This window comes from Oryctolagus cuniculus, chromosome 3, assembly GCF_964237555.1.
Source record: "Oryctolagus cuniculus chromosome 3, mOryCun1.1, whole genome shotgun sequence".
NCBI classification, from domain to species: Eukaryota; Metazoa; Chordata; class Mammalia; order Lagomorpha; family Leporidae; genus Oryctolagus; species Oryctolagus cuniculus.
In genome coordinates, this window is record NC_091434.1 from 20559279 (window position 1) to 20578399 (window position 19121).

General features: G+C 61.4%; 1 protein-coding gene across 1 annotated transcript; it reads right to left on the reverse strand.

The window, feature by feature from the left end:
- Nucleotides 1-722: 722 nt before the first annotated feature.
- Nucleotides 723-12322, reverse strand: WNT10A (Wnt family member 10A). The gene is made up of 4 exons (XM_002712483.5): nucleotides 11720-12322; nucleotides 10478-10740; nucleotides 3948-4327; nucleotides 723-1752 (listed from the first exon to the last, which is right to left on the reverse strand). Exons 1-4 carry the CDS (start codon nucleotides 11830-11832, stop codon nucleotides 1255-1257), a joined length of 1254 nt encoding a protein of 417 aa, XP_002712529.1. The 5' UTR covers nucleotides 11833-12322; the 3' UTR covers nucleotides 723-1254.
- Nucleotides 12323-19121: the final 6799 nt, after the last annotated feature.

Genomic DNA, 19121 nt, shown 5'->3' on the forward strand with positions numbered 1-19121 from the left:
CCTCCTGGCCCCACCTGCTCCCCGGGGCGCTGGGCTGGGCTGAGCTGGGTCTTGCCCAGGATTACTCTTCTCAGAGTGCCTGCTGTCTCTGCCGACGGTTGCTGCTGGGCAGGGCCACTCGTCCTGGCTTGTGGCAGAGGGCTCAGGCACAAGGTGGGCGGTTAGAGAGTTGGCACCGAGGGCGGGGGCTCCAGCCCCTTCTAGACTTCGCCACTGCCTCCACCCAGTTCAGGCCTCATCTCTGGTTAGGTGGATGGTGGTAACCCCCTGCCTGGCCTTCCAGTGGTCATCTCGTCCCGTTCAGCCCGTTCCACCTGCAGCAATCCATGGGGGAATCCGACCAGGATTGTCCCCTGCTTAGGACATTCCTCTTAAATAACACCCCTACCCCCTTGACCTGCAGGGACAGTAGGTGTGACCCCTGCCCACCCTCTGGGCTCCGCTCCTGCTGGCCAGCCCCTGGTGGCTTCAATCACAATGGCTTCTTTGCTGTGCCTCCCAGGAGGCAGAGCTGTTTCTCACCACAGCCCTTGCATCCGCTTGGCGTCAGCCTGGAAAGCTGTTACCCTCAATCCCTCCCTCCCATCTGACAGGTCTCAGCATGACTGTCACAGCTCTTCGAGGCCTTCCCTGACCAGTGGCTTTATCCAAAGCGCCCCCTCCCCGCAAAACAACTCTACATCCAGAGTCCTGTTTTATTTCCTTCACAGCACATAGCACCGTTTGAAATGACCTTGCGTGTTTACTTGTTTATTTGTCCCTCTTCCTCAGCAAGAATGTAACCCCCCAGTGGGCAGGCACTGTGTGTGTCTCTCCAGTATCCACATCAGGGTTTTCAGTGCCCCTCATCCCCGGACAGAGGGCCACGAGAGTGCAAAATAAATATTTGTTAAATGAACCATGAGGGGAATGTTTATGTCCATTTCTTCTCTTTCCCTCCGCTGCAGGGGAAGGGGCGGGGGCGGGAGACTGAGGCTGAAAGGAGACAGGCTCAGGAGCCACCTGCCTGACGCATGTGCGAGGAGATAGGGCCACCGTTGGCCCAACTGAGCTGTCGCAGAGCCCACAGGAGTGAGCAGTCCTGGGCTGTCCCGCGACTGCAGATCCGCAGAGCCAGGAGGGTCCATGTTGGTCCAGCCTCCTCTCCAGGAGCCAAGAAGGGGGCTGCCCTGGCCGAGCTCGCTGCGGAGGGCCAGGGCCGGGGCTCTCGAGGGAGGCGTGGGGTGGGGGTGTGCCCGGGGAGCCCCGGGCGGCTCACTTGCAGACGCTGACCCACTCGGTGATGCGGCACTCTTCGCAGACCACGAAGCAGCACCAGTGGAAGCGGCAGTGGCAGCGTTCGCTGCGGGTCTGGCGTAGGATGTTGTGGCCGCGGCCGCAGCACATGCTGCCGCAGCCGTCGGGGCCCGCGCTGCTCTTGTTGCACAGGCGGCCCACGGTGCCCGCCGAGTCCAGGCGCGGCTCGCGCTCGCAGAAGTCGGGTGACTTCTCAAAGTAGACCAGGTCGGCGGGGCTGGCCCGACGGCGCGGCCCGGGGGTGCCCGGCGCTGGGGACGGCGCCCCCGCCGGGCCGGGTTCCAGCTGGCCGCCGTTGCGGTTGTGCGGCCGGATGAGCGTGGCGCGGTGGAAGCGGTTGCGCAGCAGCGCCCCCACGGCGCGGAACTCGGGCGTCACCTGCCAGCACGTCTTGAGCTGGCAGCTGCCCGACGTGCCGTGACACTTGCACTTCCGCCGCATGTTGTCCATCACCGCCTGCGGAGGGAGGCACCGCCGTGAGGGGTGGAACGCTGGCCGTCAGCGCCCCCCTGCCCGCCTGCCCGCTGAGACTAGCCAAGCCACTTCCACCGTACAGAGGCAAACGCTGAGGCCCCAAGCAGAAGCGGGGACCCCACGGCACCGGCGCCAGGTCTTTCCTCCGGTAGAATTCCTCTGCCTGCTTACTGCTGTGCCCCCATCCGCCTCCCACCAGGGTCGGCCCCCTCGGGGGAATTCCCTCCTTCCGGCTCCCCTAGCCTTTTCCGCCGCCGCAGCTGCAGGGGGCTCTTGGGACTGGAGGCTCTTGCTTCCTGAGGGGGGATCCCAGATCTCCAGGGGAATTCCCTTGCCTTCCATCCGTCCCAGAGGGACGAGGAGCAAGGGGGTGCAGGCTCTGCCACAACGGTCCCAAAGCCTCTGGCCTCGCTCCAGGCTGTGAGCCCCCGCTCCGCCAGGGGTGGAGGGGTAGGGGGGTAGGCTGGGAGCCAGTCCACCACTCCCACTCCCACTGGGCCTTGCCGTCCTTTCTTGGGGCTGGGGGTGGGATTCCTCCAAGGAAGTGAGCACCCACTAGGGGCCAAAGCTCTACCGGAAGACAGAAGATAATGAAGTCCAGAGGAGGCCAGGGAAAATGGCAAGGGTCTTCACCCCATACCTAGCTCTCAGCATGCCCTAGGACTGCTGCCCAGAACCCCTTTGGCACTAGCCTCGCCACATAGCCCACAGGACACTGCACGCTGCCTCCTTTTCCCCCAGTCCGTTCCAAAGACACACACTGGATCAGAGGGACCAAGGACAGGGCCCTCACAGCTGGGCCATAGGGGCTGGAAGGGAGGGATCCTGCCCCTCCAGGTCTTAAAGGGCTGCGCACTCCTCTGCACAGCCTGTGGTGTCAGCACCACGTGGGAACCAGCCTAGAGCCTTCCCAGGCCCACAGCTCCAGAACATGTGCTTCCCACAGGCAGCAGCCATTAATTAACCAGTTTAACGAGGAAGAGGAGGAGGAGCAGGCGCAGGGGGTATGGGCCAGAATGGTATCTTGAAGTTGGGGGAAAGAGTTGCATAGACAAGGGCAGGGCCCGGGGGCTGGGGGAGGAGTTGGGTGATCTGAGGGCAGGTGTGCCTCAGTTTACCCCACCTCTAAGTCAAGAAGGGAACAGCTGCGTTGGTCTTTGTGGAGGAAGAAGATGCAACAGTGGGGGCTCAGAGGCGGAGAGAAAGGGGAGCGGGGAAGGCACCAGCCAGAGTGAAGGGAGGCCAGGAACGGGGCAGGATTAGGAGAAGGGATGTGCAGGGAGTCAGAGCAAGCAGGGCCTGAGTGGCCGTGAGGGCCAGCAAGCATCGTGGTGCAGACCAGACCGGACCTCGGGTGCTCTGTGGGGGAAACTAAAGGGCCCAGGCTCCGAGCTCAACCGCCTCGGGGCGAACGCTGCCTCCACCACTTTCTCCCCCTTGCAACACCTTGGGCAAGCTTCTTAGTCAATCTATGCCTCAGTCTCCACATCTGAGCATGAGGTTAATAACAGCATCCACCTCGGAGCGAGTTGTCGGAACTAGATAGGCTGAGAGGTGGCGCAGCGGTCCGCACAGGGCTGAACGCCCAGTAAGCACAAGGCTGGCGCAGGCTGTGGTCCCCCACTCCTCCCCGCCCCCCTAGTCTTCTGATTTACATATGCATTTACTTCTTTTGCATGAATGACCTTTGAAGTAGCAGGAGCATTTGAAGGAGGAAGGTGGCAGGCAATGGGACAACCTTTCCAGCATGTCCAGTGGACGGCACAGGAAACCCAGGGGAGGAGGTCACAGAATCACTGGCCAGGGGAGCTGGGAGGTGGAGATGGGGGGGGGCTTCCCCTGATCCAGTTCAACCTTCTTGCTCTACAGGGGAAGAGCAGGGCGGACGCCTGAGGTCCTGACTGTCAGCCCAGCCCTTTCTCTGCCATCGGGAGGAAAAGGAAGGAGCAGGTGGCTCCCGCAGGAGGTGGTGGTAGCCCAGAACCAAAGCCCTTTCAGCCCCGGGGGTCCCTGGTCTTAATCTACTCCCTGGTACTTGATGCATGTTTGTTGACTGAATTTAGAGAGGGCAATGAGATGGGGGAGCCCTGTGGTCCCCAGAAGAGAAGAGGCGTGGGGAATGGGTGGGCCCCCCCGGGGGGGGTCTGGCGCAGACCCAGGGGTGATGGGACTCTCACCTGCCTACCGACCCGGTTGTTGTGGAGCCTCATGCGCGCGTGGATGTCTCGGTGAGGCTCCCGGGAGTCCAGAAAGTCCTTAGAGAAGCGCTCGCCGAAACCCACATCCGGGCTGCAGCCGCCCCACTCCCAGGAGTCCTGCAGGCCCGGGCTGGCGGGGGGCAGGGCGGGGTGCTCCGGGACCCCGTGGCTCAGGCCCTTTCCACGTTGCAGCGCGTCCAGCTGCAAGCGGTGCAGCTTCCGACGAAAGGCCTCCTCATCCCCGCGCCGGGACGCGTCGCAGCCGCACGCCCGCAGTTTGCCCAGGGCGCACGCGTTGGACACGGCGTGCACCACACCGGCTGCCGCGATGGCATAGGCGAAGGCGCTCTCTCGGAAACCTGCGGTTAGAGACCCAGAAAACACAGACTCTGAAGAGGCCTCGATATCCCATCGCCCTGGCTGCCCTCCCCACTTCTCAGCCCATCGAAAGGAAATAGAGGGGGCGGGGAGGAAGGATCAGGTTCAAGGGTAGCAGTCAAAGCAGGGCAGGAGTCTGGCCAGCGCACTACCCTCCCAGTTTGATTGACAGCATCCTGAGCCAGCTCTCCATCTCTCCTGTAGGGCAGCAAGTATCCACTAAACCCAGATCCCTCTCGAAGTGATGCCTGAAATTTTAAAAATATGCCTCCAGATAGGAGACATTGGTTAACCTGAAGAGTGAATGACCAGTGGCCGGCGCCGCAGCTCACTAGGCCAATCCTCCGCCTTGCGGCGCTGGCACACCGGGTTCTAGTCCCGGTCGGGGCGCTGGATTCTGTCCCGGTTGCCCCTCTTCCAGGCCAGTTCTCTGCTGTGGCCGGGGAGGGCAGTGGAGGATGGCCCAGGTGCTTGGGCCCTGCACCCCATGGGAGACCAGGAGAAGTACCTGGCTCCTGCCATCAGATCAGCACAGTGTGCCGACCGAAGCGCGCCGGCCTTGGAGGCCATTGGAGGGTGAACCAACGGCAAAAAGGAAGACCTTTCTCTGTCTCTCTCTCTCACTGTCCACTCTGCCTGTCAAAAAAAAAAAAAAAAGAGTGACTGACCAGTGATGGAATTCTGGGCTGCAGGAGCTGTCCGTAACAGGAGGAGGTAGTTTGCTCCTAAAATTCTCTACCTGCCTGGTGTGTGCCCACCACAGGTCTCCCTGATGACCAGGCTCCAGAGGCAGAACAGAGAAGCAGCAACATGTCCCTTTCCTTGTCCACATGCCTGAAATGGACACTCTGCCTGTGGCCCCCCTGGGTCAGTGGCACAGGTTGTGTGAGGGATGCTACAGGTGGGTCAAGCGGTTTGCAGGGAGTACGGCATATCGTATTTTGAAAATTGAGAGGGAAGGTCAAGCGGAGGCAGACCCTCCCCCTAGATTCTCAGGAGGCACAGAGCCTCACCCGCACCCAGCCACAGTCAGGGACCCGCACCTGTGCCAGCCTGGTCACTGACTTATCTACCCTGCCTTCCCTCGTGGTGCTCCTGACTGAGCTATCTTCTGGGCCTATGACAAGAGAATCCATCTGTGGCAAGGGCTCTCGTGGGAGAAGCCCAGACCTAGGAGGAAGCTGATGGCCTTGGGGGAGACCAGAAAGTGACAGCAAATGAGAAGTCTGGGCCCTTCCACCCCAGTATCAAAGTCAGATGTCAGAGGGGCACAGACCCAGGAAGGCCAACCAGGAGTGGACAGTGACGCCAGGCCAACCAGGCCAACCAGGCCAAGTGTACTGCAAATCCTTGCTCCCAGTGCCACAGATCCCTGTCCACCACTTCCTGCCCTGGCAAAATCATAAGAGGAGGAGGAGGAGGAGGAGGAGGAGGAGGAGGAGGAGGAGGAGGAAGAGGAAGAGGAAGAGGAAGAGGAAGAGGAAGAGGAGGAGTTAAAAATCTAATCTTGGGAGCCAGGTTGCCTGTGTCCAAATTTTGGCTCTTCCACTTCCCAGCTGTTAACAGCTATGTGGACCTTGGCCAAGTGAGCGTCACCACACTGTGCCTCGGTTTCCCCAAGATTACTACTCTCTGCCTTGCTGTAGTTCCAAGAAGCAAACAAGTCAGTAAATGTGAAGTGCCTGGAATAATGGCCCAGTCAGTGCGCACTGCGTACCCATTAGCTGTGCTTGATCCTCCCTCCTGACAGATCCGCTGCATTTTCAGGCCTGGCTTCTTGTTTCGCTCTGGCCAGGGAGAGTTCGGCTTATGACTCATTCTAGAATAGACCATGGAGGCCGCTAGAAGCCCAGGAAGCAGACTGTCCTTCCTTAGCGTCTCCTTGCGCCTCAAAGCATCTCAGCACCTTTCCCATAGGAAGCCCCGCTATGAGCAGACAAGAAGCCTGGGGATGGCACCTGAGCCTTCAAAGGGGATGCTGGGAACTGGCAGGGGCAGAAACTGCTCGGCTGATGGGGCCTCTGGGGAAGGAGGGTTGACCCAAGTCCCTGGGAAGTGCACCTTGCTTCTATCCCTGGCCTCTTGAGCACTTCTCTCATTGCTGGCAGAGTCTCCAGCCTGCTCCTAGGACACATGGCAATACTCAGTCCTCCAGAGGCAGCCCAAGCCTCAGAAATCACCCGCCCCTACACACGCACATGCACACACACACATGTACACACACGCACATGCACACACACAGTGCAGAAGAGGGGAGCCCGCGGTCACTGGCCTGGCAACTTCCTGCTGCAGGACATGTGGCTCTAAGTCACCCCACTGCTGAGAAAGACACCCTGGTAGTCCAGTGTCCAGTTCCCAGGGCCCTGTCTGCACTTGACAGGAGGAAAGAGCTAGCCGTGGTCCAGAGGGAAGCACAAGACCAACCGACCGACCACCATCTGCCAGGCTCTGTCATATTCGGGGCAGTCTGGTGAGTCTGGAGACATGTAAGACAGCACCCCTACCCCAGGCAGCTAAAGATGCCTTCCCCTGCGGCATCCCATGGCCTCTGACAGCTGTCACAGGCACGTGTCAATGAGGGCAGGGCGAGTGTCGTCACCCTCTGGTCCAAGCATCCAGGCCTCAGCGAAGTCCAGCCTACTGGGTCTGCGCCGGCTCCCGTTCAGGGCCCCAGTTTCGGTCCTGGCCCCGACTGTCTGGGGTAGACGCAGGCACTGTGCCATCTGGCCAGCTGGAGGGGGAGTAGGGCGGGGCCGTGGCCAGCTGGGCTGCCCCCGAGCAGGGTGGGGGGGGCTCGTTAAGACGCACAATTAGCCGCTCTGCCTTTGATCTGGGACAGGGACTGCCAGCCTCTAAGTGGAGTCAGCTGCTGCTACAGGCCACAGCCAACGACCAGGAAGGGGCTGGGAGGAGGCTTGGAGGGCAGGGGGGTGTGGAGGAGAGAGGATTCAGGAGCCAGTGGGAACTAGGAGGGGCTAGAGAAGCCAGAGCCCAGTCAAAGAGAGAGGGAAGGGGAGAGGCCTGGTCCCCATTCCCTCCATGCACGTAATCTGTGTGCCTAAGCAGAGAATTGTGTCCATGTGGAAACTCTTCAGCATGACACTGGATGGGGCCACACATGTGCACAGACATGTGTAGGTGTGTGCATGTGTGCATGTCAGCTTCATTGCTTGGCAGCCATGCCCACTGCACCAGCTCACCTCTGGGCACTCGGGGGGAGCTGCTATCAGCGGTGTAGCAGGGGGTTGGGCGCAGGCTCTGAAATCAGCAGACCCTATTTAATTCCTGGCTCTACTGCTCACTTACAAGCTGTGTGACTAATGGCAAGTTACCCAACCTCGCTCAGCTTCATTTGTAAAATGAGGATAATAATAGGACCTGCCGCACGGGGACTGTAGAAGGAGGCTAAAGCATGGGTAAAGGGGCTGTAGAACGGTGCCTGACATAGAGCAAGTGCTGGCTGATTTACTGGGTGTCATTAGAATAGCAGGGACTTAGGTGATCCTGGATATGATGGCCTGTGCCTCAGTTTCTCCACCTGAGTGCTGCTACAAACTCCAAGCCCTGGAGGCCTAGGTATAAAACCAAGACCCCAGGATGAATGTACAAGGGGGCTGGGAGAAGGCGCAGGGCCCTGGAGGGCAGAAGCTGCACACCGAAGCTGCCAGTTTCTGCTGGCTTGCTCAGGGCCTCACGCCCCCCCTTTCCTTCCACTCCAGTTAGGTCTGGGCCTTAGGAAGGGTAGCACCTGGACCATGGGGGGCCTCCTAGGTCTTGCTTCGTGAATCCACTGCATGCCCCGCCTAGCCTCTCACCTCCTCTCCACTCCAGTGCCTGGGCCCAGCGCCCAGCAGCCTCTTCCTCAAATCCAAGTGGGAGAAGGAGGGGTCCTCATTGCAACAGATGTCTGCCCAGGCACCAGCCACCTGGGTCCCTAGCACACACAGCTGGGGTTACCCCAGTGCCCTGGGCACCCAGGTCCCTGCAGCTCCTGCGCTGGGCAAAGCAGTGAGCCTGGGCTCAGGGCCCTCCCCCAGCTGATTCCGGGTGGTCCCTAACCCACCTGTAAGAGAAGCCCCTGGGAACCCTGGGTCAGAAGAGATATCAATCCACCATACTCCATTTGGGGGGCAGGGAACTGAGGTCCCTGACCATGCGCAGGGAACAACTAGGGGCTGACTGCCACCAGGAGTGGCTTCGTGGAATTCCAATTCATCTAGTCTTGGAGGAGATGGGCCAAGATGGACCAGGAAATGACCCCGAAGAAGAGTGACCCCGGATGTGTGTGGGGGAGGGGCGCAGGGGTGACCAGCGGAGGAGGGAGCCGTGGCTTTCCCTCCAGAGGTCCAGAGTCCCCTCCAAAGGGGGAGAAGCCAGCTGTCCTAACTGGGGGCACAAGACACAGAGGGTAGGGTAGGGTGGTGTGCCCAGGCCCGGGAGGGAGCCCCGCCCCCGCCGCAGCCCCGGAGCTGCGGTCCCGCCCCCTACAGGCGCTGGGCACCGCCCCGCCGCGGCTAGCCCTGGCAAGCCTCCCCCTCCACCCCTAACCTCTCCCCCACCCGTCCCCCCAGCTCACCTCCCGCTTATTAAACTGCAGGTGAACCCGGGAGCGCCTGGCGCCAAGCCAACCCCGCGTTGTTCCCCGCTCCCACCTCGCCCCCAGCTGCAGAGAGAGACCTCGGGTCCTTCACCCCAGCCGCGCTGGCCGGTCCCGGCGCCCGATCAGGACGCCTGGGTTCGCTCAGACTGGAGGGCACCGGAAGACGGGAGGGGACTCCGGGGCCGGGGAGCGGGATGGAGGACTTGCCCTGCCTGGCTTCACCCGAAGCGCGGGGTGAGAGCCTCAGCATCCGCCTTGGCCCCCAGCAAGAGGACACCGAAACGAGGACCTTGGGCTTGCGGGCAGTGCGGGCTACCTGGAAACCCGAGGGTGGGAGCAGGCTCGCGCGGCGGGGAGCCCCGGCCCGGCCTGGCCAGGGCCTGTCACTTGGTGTCGCCGAGCGCGCGGCGGGGCGGGCGGGGCGCACGGGGCGGGAGGAGCGGGTGGGGCGGGCGCGCGGGCGGCTGGGGCCGGGAGGCGGCTGGCGGCCCGCGGGGATTAGCTGGGGCTGCAAGCCGCCACACGCGCGGGCTGCGCTCGGCGGGCAGAAACGGCGCCCCGGGCCGGCGCGCGGGGGAGACGGGAGGGAGCGCGCGGGCGGGGCGGGCAGCCGACGGAGGCTGGGGTGGCCCCTGACTTGGGGGCCCCGCAGGGGTCCTGGTGCAAAGGGAAAGGCCCTGGCCTTCTGAGTTCTTTCTGAAGTTGGGGTGCCTTGAAGCCTGGCTCCCCCAGAAGCCATGTGCCTAAAGGCTACAGGGGATATGAAGACCCCTCCTCCTGCACTGTGCACCGAGGACTGGACATGTCTCAAGGGACCAGGAGACATACCCAGAGAGACCTATCCAGGAGGCAGGACCAGGTCTTTTCCCAAAGACCTGAGCACCACGGCCTGAGATACCAGGTCAGGAGGCGGATAGGAACAGAAGGGAGTGACCAGGCCTCCTGCATCTCCAGCCTCTCTAGCCCAGGCCACTCTAGGGGTTGTCAGGGTGAGCCCCGAGGTCACCCCAAAATCAGGTGCAGCTTCTCTGAGCTTTTGGGGGCAGAAGGGTGGGCAGGGCCTGCAGGCCTGCTGGGTAGGAGCCTCCAGTATGGCTCAGGCACGCGCACTCCCAGTGCCTCTGATTCAAAGAGGGCTTTTGGAGGTGGCAAGGATGACACAGACCTGGTGGTGTATCCTCCCCACCCCCCAGCCCCCAAAGAGCTTCAGCAGAAGTGTCCGTGGTTCACCCGCCCACGCTCTGGCAAAGTCCCCAGCCCCTTCTAGTGGCTCTTCATCCTCAGTGTGGTTCACTAAGTGGAGGGTAAACTGAGGCAGGTGACGGACATGAGGGTTTCCTGGGTCTGAGGGGGGTGGTGTCAGTGTAAGAGCACAATAAGCCAGGAGCGCCACCCTCATGCAATCCATTTCTCTGTGCCCCACGGCCTTTCTGAGCCCAGGAAGAGGCAGAGAAATCAGTGTGTGCAGCCCCTGGGGAGGAAGCATGGCTGTGGTGGAGGTGGGGGACCAGGCAGGGCTTGGGGCGACTACCTCTGCTGAAGATGGGGCTCTCGTAGGGGATCTTGTTGCGAGTCTCGAGGCTGGAGCAGTTCCAGCGCTGGTCCCGGAACTGGTGTTGGCACTCGTGGATGGCGATCTGAATGCCCTGGATGGCCGAGGCGGCCACGTCCGGGTGGCGCACACACACCTCCATCTGCCGCCGGCTCAGGCCGGGCAACGTCAAGCACACCGTGTTGGCGTTGAGCACGGGCTCCGGGGGCAGGCGGAGGCCGAGGATGTCGTTGGGTGCTGACCTGCGGGCACGAGGGGCGGGGTGGGTAAGTGTTTGGGGAAGCTGGGAGGGGCCTGTCTAAGAACACAGCCGTCCCAAGGCCAGAGGCCCTCTGGGTTCCAACCCTTGCTCTGAAGTTGGGGCCCATCTGTACCTCTTAAACCTTTTTTTTTTTTTTTACTTCCTTACCAACATCCCCTCCGATGCAACTCAGCCGGCTACACACACACACACACACACACAGGTAAGCCTGCACCAATGCATACATGTCCACCAGGCCTGCACACACAGGGTCTCACCCGTACCTCTCTGGGCACAGAGGCCACAGTACACACGGGGTCCGCCACGAGCCCACTCACAAAGGCACATTGGAGACCATCACATTCACACAGACGCATGCACACCGCGTGGGGGACAGACAGACCCAGCAATGCGATCCACGTGCACACGCCATCATAGTTACAGACACACGTGCAAAGACACCCGCACTTATGCCGGGATTTGTCTTAACACGCAGGGACCCAGGAGCTCTCACATCCACGCACACAAGCACTCCAGGGCCGCTCAGCAGCACAGCTGGCTGGGCTCGCTCAGTCACACACACACCGAGCCTCTCCAGCTGTCTTCCCTGACCTCACCTGGGTTCCCCACTTCCCACCCCTTCCCAGGGGCTGGGGTGATCTCAGAGGTGGAGGAGGTCTCCTGGGGGTGGGGTGGGGGTGCACTTTCCCAGAATGGCAGGAGCTCCAGGCTGGTCCCGCTCCCTCCACGTCTGCCTCCCCTCCTGGTTGCCATCACTCTCCTGGACACTGCCCTACCTTCCAGGACTTGCCCAGGTTTTGTCACCAGTCTAACCCCCTCCTGAGAGGGAAGCTCCCTGACTTTCCATGTCCCTCCCTCCCTCCCGGGCCCCCTTGTCCCAGCGGGAGAACCAGAGGCCCCCCGGGGCTCCCCGGGGGTCCCAGCGCTCCAGGAGGGCGGAGCATGAGGTGCAGGCTCACCTGGGCACGGCAGCAGCCAGCAGCAGTAGGAAGAACAGGAGCGCCCAGAGCGGGGGCCGCGGCTGGGGCCGGGGTCGGAGCCGCAGCCAGGGGCGAGGGTGGGCGCTGCCCATGGCGCGAGGGCCGGGACGGCGGGGGAATGGGGGGGCTCACAGTCCGGTGGGACTGGCGAGCCGGGGGTCGCGGCGCATGATCGGCGGGGGTCGGGGCGGCTGCGACACACAGCTCCGACTCGGGTCACGGCTCCCGGAGCAGACGGCGCCCGCCTCCCCGCTCCATGGGGCAGCGCCCCCGGGCACCGCCCTCGGGGGTGGGGTGGGGAGCGGGCGAACCGGGCACCTCCTGGCACAGGGGTCCGGGGAATTTCCCGAGGCCCCCCTGCGACAACTCCTGGTGCCTCTCGAGGGTAAGGGGGGCCCAGAAGTGCAGCGGGCTGGGGACTCGGGGCTGGGGTGCCGGGGAGCCCCCCCAGCGCCGTGCTGCGAGCCTGCGCTTCCCGAGGGCTTGCGAGACGGCCGAGGGGGGGGCGGCGCTGTCTGTACCCGGCCCCACAGCCCGGAGAGCGAGTGACTGTCCCAGCTCGGGGAGCGCTGCCGCCTCCCCTTTCCTCCCCCCCCCCATTTGGTGTCTCAGGGCTCTACCCCACGTGACGTCACACGGGGGTGTGGAGGCGTGTGCGCCTCCCGAGGCGCCGGCCACTGCGTCCGCTCCGGACTGGGTGGGAGCGATCGTGGCGAGGGCGGGGGAAGGAGAGGTCTCTAGGTCTGTGCCCCTGAACAGGGGCGCGCTGGTTTGTGTGGGCAAAGCGTGTCGAGCGAAGTGTGTGTACCCGGCGGCTGAGATGCAGCTGTTGGCGAGCGCGCCCCCACCCCAACACATGCACGTGCAAGGGAAGAGCTGGCCCCTCTACCTGGGGCGAGGGTGGGGTTGGGGGGGGCTTCCCTGGGCCTGCCTAGTGAGGGGGCGTGGGGTCCTGCACAGGAGCTTGGTAGTCTCTGGCTCTTCCTCACTGTTGCTGGGTGCCCTTAAGCAGGTGCCTCCTGCTGGGCAAGACAGCTCTGCCCCTTTATGAAATGTTAACCGAGCCGCGTCCCATCTGGTCATCTAGCCAGTGAAGTAATGATGGCCAAAGTGCCTGGCTCCGGGCAGGACTTGCTATGAAGCTTGGCACCCTAGGGTGGCCCTCTTGGGAGGAGGGCGTAGAGGACCTTTGAATCCTCGAAGTGGATTTTGAGGTCATTTCACTGAAACCCCCCCTTTTTTTGACAGGCAAAGTGGACAGAGAGAGAGAGACAGAGAGAAAAGTCTTCCTTTGCCGTTGGTTCACCCTCCAGTGGCCGCTGCGGCTGGCGCGCTGCGCTGATCCGATGGCAGGAGCCAGGTACTTATCCTGGTCTCCCATGGGGTGCAGGGCCCAAGCACTTGGGCCATCCACCAAAAGAAAGAGGCTTCCCACAGGTCAGGACTGGCTAAGGCCACACAAATTAGTGGAAGAGCCGGAACTGACCCCAGCGCTCCAGACTCCCTGCACGGCGGCTGCACCCCCACCCCGAGTGCTGAGTGCCGCCTGCCTGTGCACACGGATGCTGCGGGTCTCGCCCTGGCTCTACCCTGGCCCTGCGTGCACATGGCCTCCTAGGAGGTCCTCAGCACCACTGCCCTCTGGGACCCCTTCTTGTCCCTCCCCTGCTGAACACCAGACTCTCCCCTCAATACAGGGCGAGTGCATAGTCCAGGCAAGGCTCGGAGAGCCAGCGGCTTAGGGCATAGAGGCTCTGGCTTCTGGTTCCAGTTCTAACCTGGGGCCAGACAGTGAATGCTATTTCTGCTGTGGCCTCAGCATCCCCCTCTGCGAAATGGGCACGGGCCTCCCGCGCTGTACACACGCATTCCTCCAACTCCTCTTCTCTCTCTCTCTCTCTCTCTCTCTGAAATGAGCCCCTCTTGGCTAACAGAACTTCTGGAGCCTCTGGGCTCCGAAACAAAAGGGGCCCATTCCTGGAATCGCCCATCCCAGGGGAACTGGAGGAGAGGGGTGGGACCTTCCTTGTCCCCAGACTGTCAGGTGGTGGGGGTGGCCCGAGCACTGAGGAGGCTGAGGCATAGCCCCCGCCCCTTTCCCCCATCTCTGCCGGCAGCCACCGCAGCTGTCAGGAATTAAGGGCTTGAGGCTGCTGGGGGTGGGGGTGGGGCAGTGGGGGGGGGCAGTCTGGCTGGACAGCAGGAAAACAGCCGGGGGCAGGAAGCAGACTGCGTCAGCCAGAGCCTTGTGTGACCCCAGCCACCCCCTGGCCTCCCCACTCTCCCCGTCCACGCGCAAGCACAGGGACAGCTTGAGAGACTGGAGTTTGGGGTGAGAACGGGTAGGCACAGGGCAGGATCGCACTCAACACAGGAAGGAAGCAGAAACCCGGGGTGGGAGAGGGCACCAGCGGGGCAGAGTCTCACACTCCCATTGGCTTCTGGGGGAAACTGAGGCCCGAAAACCTTTTGGAACAGGCTCAACTCAGCACAGGAAATGGGTTCACAGCCAGGTTGCAGGCCTCCACTGCTCCCTGTCTGGCGCTCACACGCGTGTTTCCCACGCTTGACGTATCCCATGCATCCCCTGGGGGTGGGCTGCTGTGAGAAATACGGGTTCCAGGTCGCACACACTGAGTCAGCCTTCCCCAGAACAAGGCCTGGGGCTCTGCATTTCTGACCAGTGGCCCCGGGGTCTTTGGCACTCGGGAATGCCCACCTAGTGGGGAGGCTGATGGCTTCCTCTGGCCTCTCTCTGATGGGGGCGGGGGGGGGCCCTTTGCTCCCCACCTCCACTGTTATGAAATAGAGGGGTGCCAAGGGGAGAGGGCGGGGGAACCCTGGAAAGCCCAGGAGGCAAACAGTGATTCTGCAGGCTGGCACTGGGGTGCAGGCCTCCTCGGCCCCCGGCATGGGGCCCCTCTCCTGGGGACGTGGACGCAGGCACAGAGCCTTGGCACGGATGAAAATGAGGCCCAGAGGGCACAGCTGCAGCTGCAGCCCCAGCCCCGTCTGACCCACGCCAGGGCCAAGCCCCTATCAGCAGCCCCCAGTCCCCGCCCTGGACCTGCCCTGGGCCCTGGCCCTGAGCCCAGCCCCAGCCCCCGCAGCCGCCGCCCGAGACCACAATTACAGGGGCCACTGGGGGTGGGGGCCGCACCAAGGATGAAAGGCAGCTTGGAGAATGGTTCCAGCTGTGGCCGCTTTGGAGGCGGTCGCAGGGAAGGGGGCTGGGGGAGGCACCGGGGTGAGAACAGGTGGGACTCTCATGGCCCAGTCTGGCTCAGTGCAGCCCCGGCAGGGCCCTGGTGCTCAGCGGGAGGCGGCTGCTTTGGTGGAGAAGAGAAGGAAGGCACCCCCGGCCAGTAAGGGGGCTCCTTGTCCTGTCGTCCAGCTGTCAGGGACCACTGCCCCACAGCCAGGTAAGGGGCGGTGCTTCCCACTCCAGGCTCCCTGAGCCCTTGATGTGCTTGGTCCTTGAAGGGAAGGCGATGTTCTCTGAGGCTGTGGCCTCGGGCTGATCCCAGGCCTTCTCCCCGGCCTCCTTACCCCTCTGCCTGCATGCTGCCTGTTCCCGACGTGGTCACATACACACACACACACACACACACACACATCTAGGCGTGGCTGTGCGCCTGCCCGTCTCCCCACTCCTACATGTCCCCTGCCACTCAGCCAGCGGGAACCCTGATGGTTCAGACTGTGCCTGGGGCTGAGCAGCCAGGCATGGGGGTGGGTGGGGGCCACTTCTGGGCTCTGCTTCTGCCTCCTTTCCAGGCAGCACTGTGAGAGCCCAGAGCCATCTCTGGGCTCAGACAGGACGAAGCCAGTGGTGTTTCCTGGGCCACTGCTGTCACTCTTCATGGAAGGCAGTGGCCAGACCCCTGTGGGACTTGGCCACAGAAGATGGGCCTCTAGCGCATGACCAGAATTTTGTAAAAGTCAAGTTCATTCTCACAATGTTCAAAGAAGCTACCAGAACCCCCTCCCCGAGACTGAGGCCCAGACAGATTGACCAAGGTCAAGGCTTTTTGCATTGTAGCACATGCTTCCCGTGAGCTCCTTGTAACCTGCTTGGTCTGGTATTGGCCATGCCACTGCCTCAGTTTCTCCCTCTGGCACCAGGCGCTACCATCTCAGCCCCAACTCAAACCCGGCAGCAGAGAGACCAGGGACTGACTTCCCTAGGTCTGGGCCAGCCCAGAGGTCCCAGACAGTCTGGCGCCCTAGCAGCTTGACCCAAGCTGTCCAGAGGTCTCCCTGCTCCTCAGTCCCACCCTCTGCTGCCCACTGCTCTCTCTGGCTCCAGATGTTGCCAGGTCCTGTCTGTAGCTCTATTACGGGGAAGTTGGGCTCTGCGCGCTCTCTGGTGGTCTCTTTGAAAACTGCAGGCAATTTTTCCCCCAAAAGGTGAGTGCACAGCTGTTGGTTAGGCGGAACTGTGCATATAAACCCTGCCTTCAGGAAGCTCCGATTGTCCACTGTGTGGCCTACAGTGCCACTGCCGCTGTCCTGCTCGATGAGTTAACAGACTCTCCTTCGGCCTAGAGGCTCTGAGTCCAAACTGTCCATGGCAATCCCTGAAGCCCAGTGTTGGACCTGAGGAAGCTGGGAGCAGGCAGAAAACCCCAACTACCCCTCCCTGCCCACTGCAGCCTGACACCTCCTCCCACTGTGGTCCTGGAGGACTGAGCCGGGCTGGGCCACAGGATGGACCCAGGGGCCCTGGGGGGTGGAGGGACAGAGGCCTGGAAGCCAGGCTTGGGATCTGCCCTCCTCCCTGTGTTGTGCCCCCATTCCCTGGGGGTGCTGGGAGTTGCAGTCCCAGTCATGGCCAGACGTCACCCTGGACACAACTGTTGGCTCAGGGTTTGGCACGTGACCACGGTGAACTAATCCAAGTGGGCTCCGGGGCTTCTGCTGCAGGTAAGGGGGAAGCCATGGGTTTTAGGATCAGCAGCACCGGGAATGCAGGAACAGGGCTGTGGTGTGGAGGTCCTCAGGAGGGGCAAAGGAGGGCAGTGTGCAAAGGGGCAGAGGTTGGCAGGGAGGACATCGTCCTAACCCTGGGTTCAGCTGTGCCTGACCTTAGACCTGACCCTGGACCTGCGAGCCTGACCTGACCTGACCCTGGACCTGCGAGGGGGGTCATTCATTCCCTTTAGCCTAAGCTAAAAGGGGGTGCCTGCACTTGAATTAAGGACCCGCCCACCAAGCATCATCGCCTCACTCCCATTCTCACAGCAACTACCCTTATCAAACACATTCTTTTTGTGTCACATGCTGTGCTGAGTGCCTCCTCCCCACCCCCAAAGATGTCAGGTCTCTCTTAGGCTTTGCATTTGTTTAAAGATTTATTTATTTGAAAGGCAGTGCTGGAGGGAAGGAGAGTCAGAGAGAAGGATCTTCCATCCACTGGTTCACTCTTCAAATGCCCTACAACAGCCTGGGCTGGGTCAGGCTGCAACCAGGAGCCAGGAGCGCCATCCGGGTCTCCCACATGGGTACAGGGACTCAAGTACTTGAGCCATCGTCTGCTGCTTCCCAGACACATCGGCAGGAGGCTGGATTGGAAGTGGAGCAGCCAGAACCCAAACTGGCCCTTTGATGTGGGAAATCAGTGTCCCAGGCACTGACTTAAATCACTATGTGTCACAATGCCCACCCCAAGTGGTGCTTTTCCTGTCTCACAAGGAAACCCCGCCCTCCTCCTCCATGCCATGGGGATTTGAAGTGGGTTGTGCTGTCTGAGTGTTCTTGGCCACTCTCCTCCCTTGGAGGGGTAGCCTGGTTCCCCACCCACTGAATTGGGGCTGGCTCTGTGATGCTGTGTGGCCACCAAGGCTGGACCTTAGGAAGGCTTCTGCCTTTAGCCTGGGCACTCGGGGAACGCAGGAATTCCAAGCTTCCTCCCAGGGGCACAGCTGGTAAGGCGTTCACATTCACGTGGACGTGAGCCCGCAGAGACTCTGAGACCCTGCACGTCAGGATGAAGCCTGCGGGGCCGTCCAGCTCAGCCCAGGCCAGCCCAGGCCCCCGCAGATCGCAGCACGGGGATGACTGCAGCCCCCATGGAGCAGACCCAGCCAGCTGAGTCCTGAAAATCCCTGTCATAGAAGTCCAAGAGTTGGGGCCGGCCCTGTGGCTTAGAAGGTCAGGCCTCCGCCTGCAGAGCTGGCATCCCATATGGGCACCTGTTTGAGTCCTGGCTACTCCATTCCTGATCCAGCTCCTTGCTAATGGCCTGGGAAAGCAGCAGAAGATGCCCTAAGTGCTTGGGCCCCCACACCAGTGTGCGAGACCTAGAAGAAGTTCCTGGCTCCGGCTTTGGCCTGGCCCAGTCCCAACCATTGATGCCATTTGGAGAGTGAACCAATGGATGGAAAATTCTCTCTCTCCTTCTCGTTCTGTATATCTTCCTTTCAAAAAAATAATATTTTTTAAAAAAGACTTCCAAGGATAATGGGGATTATTTGTTACACAGCAGTGGATGGCTGAAGCTGGGTTACATCCCCACTATACAGGAAGGGAAACTGAGGCTGGGTTGGCCCATGTTGTAAACTAAGCAGCAGCAGCAGCAGCTTCAAGCCTAGAGTGGCTGAATTCAAAGCTCACTCTTTGTTCTGCCTCCCTGGACAGGAGGTCATGCCCCACTGGGAGAGAATTCCAGCCCATGGACTCTGCCCTCTCTCATTTTCTCTGGAGGGAGAAGGAGGCAGGAGCTTGGAGCTGCCTCTGTGTCCCTTGCCCTCACTGTCAGCTTCCCAGAAACCACAAGGAAGTGGCTGGGCACCAGGAGAAGCCCTGGGACAACCTTGCTCCCTCCATCAGGGTAATCAGCAACACTGGCCTTGGGGTCAGCTGCCCCACTTCCCACCCAGCCCCTTGCTAATGCGCCTGGGAAAGCAGAGGAGGATGGCCCAAGTGCTTGGGCCCCTGTACCCACACAGGAGACAGGGATGGGGTTCAAAACTCCTGGCTTCAGCCTGGACCAGCCTCAGCCACTGTGGCCATTTGGGGAGTGACCCAATAGATGGAAGAGTGCTCTCTCTCGCTCTCTCTCTCTCTCTCTCCCACTCCCTCCCTCCACCTTACAAATAAGTAAATACATCTTAAAAATAAAAAGTACTAGACTAGGTAGTCCTTTTTGTGTTAATGGGGTGAAGTGAGTTTTGGTTGCTAATTACACATTCTGTCACACTCTACAGTTTATAAAGTGCTCTAATCCTAGGCACTTGGGGTGGCCCTGAATTTCCCAATGCCACGGAAACAGACACAATCCCCTAAACATTCAGAACAGGGCTAGCTGGAGGGTGGAGCCCACCGCCCCAGCTTCTAGGGGAAGTTAAGCGCTCTTCCCCAGCCTGCAGATCCAGGCCCT

What these genes read in the sequence shown, in the direction of transcription:
- WNT10A (XM_002712483.5), bottom strand. Translation starts at nt 11,832, where the DNA reads ATGGGCAGCGCCCACCCTCGCCCCTGGCTGCGGCTCCGACCCCGGCCC. An exon ending in CTGGCTGCTGCCGTGCCCAG is followed by an intron (nt 10,741 to 11,719) that starts GTGAGCCTGCAC and finishes TCGTGCCCGCAG; the next exon opens with GTCAGCACCCAACGACATCC. An exon ending in GAGCCCCATCTTCAGCAGAG is followed by an intron (nt 4,328 to 10,477) that starts GTAGTCGCCCCA and finishes CTCTAACCGCAG; the next exon opens with GTTTCCGAGAGAGCGCCTTC.